The sequence below is a fragment of the Passer montanus genome, unplaced genomic scaffold (assembly GCF_014805655.1).
Source record: "Passer montanus isolate IOZ18808 unplaced genomic scaffold, ASM1480565v1 scaffold774, whole genome shotgun sequence".
NCBI lineage: Eukaryota > Metazoa > Chordata > Aves > Passeriformes > Passeridae > Passer > Passer montanus.
The window spans coordinates 4570-11956 of record NW_024372968.1 but is presented as its reverse complement, the minus strand read 5'-3'; the positions used below and the strand labels follow the sequence as shown (position 1 = coordinate 11956).

The 7387-nt window shown below is 66.3% G+C and overlaps 1 protein-coding gene across 1 annotated transcript in view; it reads left to right on the top strand.

Annotated features, from left to right (window-relative positions):
• The first annotated feature begins 3117 nt into the window (after positions 1-3117).
• Positions 3118-7387, top strand: part of LOC120512775 (exocyst complex component 3-like protein 2) — a 5673-nt gene continuing 1403 nt past the window's right edge. The window contains exons 1-5 of the mRNA XM_039731474.1: positions 3118-3255; positions 4257-4357; positions 5550-5663; positions 5751-5886; positions 7008-7130. Coding sequence (XP_039587408.1) covers positions 4314-4357; positions 5550-5663; positions 5751-5886; positions 7008-7130 — 417 coding nt within the window. The 5' untranslated portion in view covers positions 3118-3255; positions 4257-4313. The remainder of the gene's footprint in view (positions 3256-4256; positions 4358-5549; positions 5664-5750; positions 5887-7007; positions 7131-7387) is intronic.

Here is a 7387-nt window from a genome sequence, read left to right as displayed (position 1 = left end):
CAGTGCTCCCAGTGCTCCCAGTGCTCCCGCTGTCCCCGTCCCAGTGCCCCCAGTATCCCATCCCAGTGCTCCCAGTGCTCCCAGTGCTCCCGCTGTCCCCGTCCCAGTGCCCCCAGTATCCCATCCCAGTGCTCCCAGTCCCCCCCGCTGTCCCCATCCCAGTCTCCTCAGTCTCCCCAGTGCCCCGTCCCAGTGCTCCCAGTGCTCCCAGTGCTCCCAGTGCCCCGCTGTCCCCATCCCAGTGCTCCCAGTGCTCCCAGTGCTCCCAGTCCCCCCGCCGTCCCCTGCCGGAACCGGGGCTGGCCCTGCCCGCCCGGGGGGGCCCCTCCGGGGCGGCGCTTCCTCAGGAAACCCCCGGTGTCACCGCCAGTGTCACCAGTGCCACCACCAGAGCCACCAGTGTCACCAGTGCCACCACCGCCACCGCCAGAGTCACCGCAGCCAGCTCCAGTGTCACCAGTGCCACCAGTGCCACCACAGCCAGCTCCAGTGCCACCGCCGCCCCCGGAGCCCGCGCCGCCGGAGCCACCACCGCCACCTCCGGAGCCACCAGTGTCACCGCCGCCACCTCCGGTGTCACCGCAGCCAGCTCCAGTGCCACCAGTGCCACCTCCAGGTGCCACCACGCGCCAGCGCGTCCCCGTGTCCCCGCAGTGCTGGAGATCCTGGAGCTCATCCAGCGCCGCGACCTGGTGGCGGCCGACGCGCAGATCATCGCGCTGGAGGCCGAGTGCTCCCTGTGCCCGTCCCCGTCCCCGCGCCCGGGCTCCCCGCCGCCGTCCCCGGTGCCCGCGGGGTGGGACACATTGATGTGATGGGACACTTCATGGCCATGATGGGACATGTCCTGGCCATGGTGGGACACATCAATGATGAAACGTCATGTGTCACTATGATGGGGACACATCCTGGTCATGGCGGGGACACGTCATGGCCATGGTGGGGACAAGTCACAGTCATGGTGGGAGCATGTCATGGTCATGGTGGGACACATCAATGATGAAATGTCACATGCCACCATAGTGGGGACGTGTCCTGGCCATGGTGGGACACGTCATGGTCATGGTAGGACACGTCATGGCCCTGGTGGGGACATGTCACTGATGAGATGTCACATGCCATGACTGTGATGGGGACGTGTCCCTGCTGTGGTGGGACATGCCATGAGCCTGGCGGGGACACGTCATTGATGAGATGTCACATGTCACCATGATGGGGACGTGTCCCTGCCGTGGTGGGACACGTCATGAGCCTGGCGGGGACACGTCAGTGATGAGATGTCACATGCCATGACTGTGATGGGGACACGTCCCTGCCACAGTTCACCTTGTCGTGGCCGTGTCCCTGTGATGTCCCCGCAATGTCCCTGTGATGTCCCCGCAATGTCCCCACGATGTCCCCGTGATGTCCCCGTGATGTCCCCTCGATGTCCCCTCGATGTCCCCACAGAGAGCTGCTTCAAGCGCCAGGAGGAGCCCGTGGCCATCACCGTCAACCAACGCATGGAGCGCGCCTGCGAGCCCGGGGTGGACTACGGTGGGACATGGGGACAGCCATGGGGACACCGGGGACACCGGGGACAATGGGGACAGTGGAGACACTGGGGGCACTGGGGACATTGGGGACACTGGGGACATTGGGGACATTGGGGACACTGGGGACATTGGGGACACTGGGGACACTGGGGACATTGGGGACATTGGGGACATTGGGGACACTGAGGACATTGGGGGAGATGGGGGACATGGGGACATTGGGGACATTGGGGATATTGGGGGACACTGGGGACAATGGGGACATTGGGGACAATGGGAACAATGAGGATATTGGGGACATTGAGGGCATTGGGGACATCGGGAACAATGGGGACATTGGGGGAGATGGGGACAATGGGGGACAGGGGGGACATTGGGGACAGTGGGGGGATTGGGGGGATTGGGGGCATTGGGGATAATGGGGACAAAGAGGACATTGGGGACATCGTGGGCCCTGTGGTGGCACTGGGCCTGGCACTGTGGTGCCACCACAAGTGTCACCAGGACAGTCCCAGGGCAGGGGGTGGCACGGGGACTCCGTGCCCTGCTGTCCCCACACCGTGTCCCCTCCCTGGTGTCCCCTGTCCCCTCCCGGTGTCCCCTGGCTGTCCCCACACCATGTCCCTGTCCCCTCCCGGTGTCCCCTGGCTGTTCCCTGTCCTGTGTCCCCTCCCCGGTGTCCCCTGGCTGTCCCCACACCGTGTCCCTGTCCCCACCCCGTGTCCCTGTCCCCACACCGTGTCCCTGTCCCCTCCCGGTGTCCCCTGTCCCCTCCCGGTGTCCCCTGGCTGTCCCCACACCGTGTCCCCTGTCCCCTCCCGGTGTCCCCGGCTGTCCCCTGTCCCGTGTCCCTGTCCCCACACCGTGTCCCCTGTCCCCTCACCGTGTCCCTGTCCCCTCCCCGGTGTCCCCTGGCTGTCCCCACACCGTGTCCCCTCCCTGGTGTCCCTGTCCCCTCCCGGTGTCCCCTGCAGGCCAAGCTGGAGGTGGCCGTGGCGCAGGAGCTGCAGCTCAGCGAGGACAGGTGGCCCGAGGATGTCACCAGCCAGGACACGGAGGACGGGCTGGCCACGCGTGTCACGGGGGTACGGCCACGCGTGTCACCGGGGTACGGCCACGCGTGTCACGGGGGTACGGCCACGCGTGTCACGGGGGTACGGCCACGCGTGTCACGGGGGTACGGCCACGCGTGTCACCGGGGTACGGCCCCGCCACCCGCGGTGGCCCTGGGGACCCCGCGGTGCCACCCACGAGGGGTCAGGGGTGGCTCGGGGGACACCGTGGCTGTGTCCCCACACCCATGGTGGCCGTGTCCCCAAGGCTCAGGGGACATCGTGGCCGTGTCCCCAAGGTTGAGGGGACACCGTGGCCGTGTCCCCAAGGCCCAGGGGACACCATGGCCGTGTCCCCAAGCCCCAGGGGACACCGTGGCCATGTCCCCACCCTGTCCCCTCCCGGTGTCCCCTGGCTGTCCCCACACCATGTCCCTGTCCCCTCCCGGTGTCCCCTGGCTGTTCCCTGTCCTGTGTCCCCTCCCCGGTGTCCCCTGGCTGTCCCCACACCGTGTCCCCTCCCTGGTGTCCCTGTCCCCTCCCGGTGTCCCCTGCAGGCCAAGCTGGAGGTGGCCGTGGCGCAGGAGCTGCAGCTCAGCGAGGACAGGTGGCCCGAGGATGTCACCAGCCAGGACACGGAGGACGGGCTGGCCACGCGTGTCACGGGGGTACGGCCACGCGTGTCACCGGGGTACGGCCACGCGTGTCACGGGGGTACGGCCACGCGTGTCACGGGGGTACGGCCACGCGTGTCACCGGGGTACGGCCCCGCCACCCGCGGTGGCCCTGGGGACCCCGCGGTGCCACCCACGAGGGGTCAGGGGTGGCTCGGGGGACACCGTGGCTGTGTCCCCACACCCATGGTGGCCGTGTCCCCAAGGCTCAGGGGACATCGTGGCCGTGTCCCCACAACTGTGGTGGCTGTGTCCCCACACCCATGGTGGCCGTGTCCCCAAGGCCCAGGGGACACTGTGGTGGTGGCCGTGTCCCCACAACTGTGGTGGCTGTGTCCCCAAACCCTCGGTGGCCATGTCCCCACAATCCCAGGGGACACAGTAACCGTGTCCCCAAGGCCCAGAGGACACTGTGGTGGTGGCCATGTCCCTATAACTGTGGTGGCTGTGTCCCCACACCCTTGGTGGCCGGGTCCCCAAGGCTCAGGGGACATCGTGGCCGTGTCCCCACAATCCCAGGGGACACTGTGGCCGTGTCCCCAAGGCTCAGGGGACATCGTGGCCGTGTCCCCAAGGTTGAGGGGACACCGTGGCCGTGTCCCCAAGGCCCAGGGGACACCATGGCCGTGTCCCCAAGCCCCAGGGGACACTCCCTATAACTGTGGTGGCTGTGTCCCCACACCCTTGGTGGCCGTGTCCCCAAGGCTCAGGGGACATCGTGGCCATGTCCCCAAGGCCCAGGGGACACTGTGGTGGTGGCCATGTCCCTATAACTGTGGTGGCTGTGTCCCCACACCCTTGGTGGCCGTGTCCCCAAGCCCCAGGGGACACCGTGGCCGTGTCCCCAAGGCCCAGGGGACACTGTGGTGGTGGCCATGTCCCTATAACTGTGGTGGCCGTGTCCCCAAAGCCTCAGTGGCCATGTCCCCAAGGCTATGGGGACATTGTGGCCGTGTCCCCAAGGCCCAGGGGACACCGTGGCCGTGTCCCCCCAGCTGCTGCGGGCGCACGTGGACCGAGCCCCCCAGGTGACCCCCGAGTTCGGGCGGGAGATGGCGCACAGCCTGCTGGGCGTGCTGGTGGCCTTCCTGCACAGGTGGGACATGGGGACACCCTGGGGACACTGGGATGTGACACAGGGACATGGGGACACAGGGACATGGGGGACATGAGGACAGGGACATGGGGACACCCCAGGGACACCGGGATGTGACACAGGGACATGGGGACACCGGGATGTGACACATGGGGACACCAGGAGTGACACAGGGACATGGGGACACGGGGACATGGGGGACATGGGGACAGGGACGTGGGGACACTCTGGGGACACTCTGGGGGATGTGGGGACACCGGGATGTGACACAGGACAGGGCCAGGATTGGGGACACGGGGACATGGGGGACACTGGGAGTGACACAAGGACATGGGGACACCCTGGGGACACTGAGATGTGACACAGGGACATGGGGACACCCTGGGGACACTGGGAGTGACACAGGGACATGGGGACACCGGGAGTGACACAGGCCAGGGCCAGGATTGGGGACACGGGGACATGGGGACACTGGGAGTGACACAGGGACATGGGGACATGGGATGTGACACAAGGACATGGGGACACCGTGGGGACACTCTGGAGGACGTGGGGACACTGAGATGTGACACAGGGACATGAGGACACCGGGATGTGACACAGGGACATGGGGGCGCCCTGGGGACACTCTGGGGGATGTGGGGACACCGGGATGTGACACAGGACAGGGCCAGGATTGGGGACACGGGGACATGGGGGACACTGGGAGTGACACAAGGACATGGGGACACCCTGGGGACACTGAGATGTGACACAGGGACATGGGGACACCCTGGGGACACTGGGAGTGACACAGGGACATGGGGACACCGGGAGTGACACAGGCCAGGGCCAGGATTGGGGACACGGGGACATGGGGACACTGGGAGTGACACAGGGACATGGGGACATGGGGACACCCTGGGGACATCCTGAAGAACATGGGGACACTGAGATGTGACACAGGGACATGGGGACACCGGGAGTGACACAGGGACATGGGGACACCATAGGGACACTCTGGAGGACATGGGGACACCGGGATGTGACACAAGGACATGGGGACACTGAGATGTGACACAGGGACATGGGGACACCGGGAGTGACACAGGACAGGGCCCCACCTGCTGCACGGGGACCCAGGGGACACCCCCAGTGGCGGCAGCGGGGCCACACCCCCGGGTGCCCCCGGGTGCCACCACGTTGGTGACAGCGCTGTCCCCAGCTTCCAGCGCAAGGTCGAGCGCTTCCTGGAAGCCCCCGGCGACGTCCCCGCGCCCGACGCCGCCCGCGCCATCGCCCTGGCCAACTGCGTCCCGCCCTTCCGGTGAGGCCGCCGCGTGTCCCCCGTGTCCCCAGGGCGAGGTGACACCTCGGCGTCACCTCAATGTCACCCCGGTGTCACTTTGAGCAGGGCGTTCTCCGAGCGGCTGGCGCAGTTCGGGCACGCCGAGAGCGAGGAGCCGCGGCGCCAGGCGCACGCCGCGCTGGACCGCGTCACCCGCGCCTGCGGCCACCACCTCACGCGGCGCCTCTTCGAGGACCTCAAGGTGGCACCGGGGCGCGGGGGGCGCCCGTGGGTGCGGCCGGGGGCTGGGGGGGCGGGGACGCGCGTGGGAGGTGGTGGCTGTCAGTGGGTGTTGGGTTGGTGACAGTCGTGGTGGCCACCATTGGGTTGGGACATGGTGGCCACCATTGGGTGCTGGGGGACATGGTGGCCACCATTGGGTGTTGGGTTTGGTGACAATTGTGGTGGCCACCATTGGATTGGTGACAATTATGACATGGTGACCACCATTGGATGTTGAGTTTGTGACACCCATGGGACATGGTGGCCATCATTGGGTGTTGGGTTGGGTGACAGTCGTGGTGGCCACCATTGGGGTGGTGACAACTGTGACATGGTGGCCACCATTGGGCGTTGGGTTGGTGACAATTGTGGGACATGGTGGCCACCACTGGGTGTTGAGTTGGTGACAATTGTGGTGGCCACCATTGGGCTGGTGACAATTGGACATGGTGGCCACAATTGGGTGTTGGGTTTGGTGACACCCATGGGACATGGTGGCCACCATTGGGCTGGGTGACAACTGTGACATGGTGGCCACCATTGGGCTGGTGACAACTGGGACATGACGGCCACCATTGGATTGGTGACAATTGGACATTGGGAGTTGGGTTGGGTGACAACTGTGACACGGTGGCCACCATTGGGTGTTGGGTGACAACTGTGACATGGTGGCCACCACTGGGTGTTGGGTTGGGTGACAATTGGACATGGTGGCCACCATTGGACTGGTGACAAATGGGACATGGTGGCCACCATTGGGTGTTGGGTTGGTGACAAATGTGGTGGCCACCATTGGGTTGGTGACAACTGTGACATGGTGGCCACCACTGGGTGTTGGGTTGGGTGACAATTGGACATGGTGGCCACCATTGGACTGGTGACAATTGGGACATGGTGGCCACCATTGGGTTGGTGACAATTGTGACATGGTGGCCACCATTGGGTGTTGGTTGGGTGACAATTGTGGGACATGGTGGCCACCATCGCTCACTGACCTGGTGACACCCCCGGGACACCACGCCCGCATTCGAGCGTCACCCCTGGGTGCCCCCGGTGCCCCCCGGGCGCGGGGCCGCGGTGACGCCCCCGCGCCGCCCCCAGCCCCACTTCGGGAAGCTGATGAAGCGCAAGTGGCTGACGAGCCCGGACGCCTTCGACGCCATCGTCATCCTCGTCACCGGCTTCGCGCAGACGCTGCAGCCGCTGCACCCCGAGCCGCGCCAGGTGGGCGGGGACACCTGGGGACACCTGGGGACAGCTGGGGACACCTGGGGACAGCTGGGGACACCTGGGGGACACCTGGGGGACACCTGGGGGACACCTGGGGACACCTGGGGACACCTGGGGGACACCTGGGGGACAGCTGGGGACACCTGGGGGACACCTGGGGGACACCTGGGGGACACCTGGGGACACCTGGGGACACCTGGGGGACACCTGGGGGACAGCTGGGGCCAGCTGGGGCACCCTGGGGGCCAGGT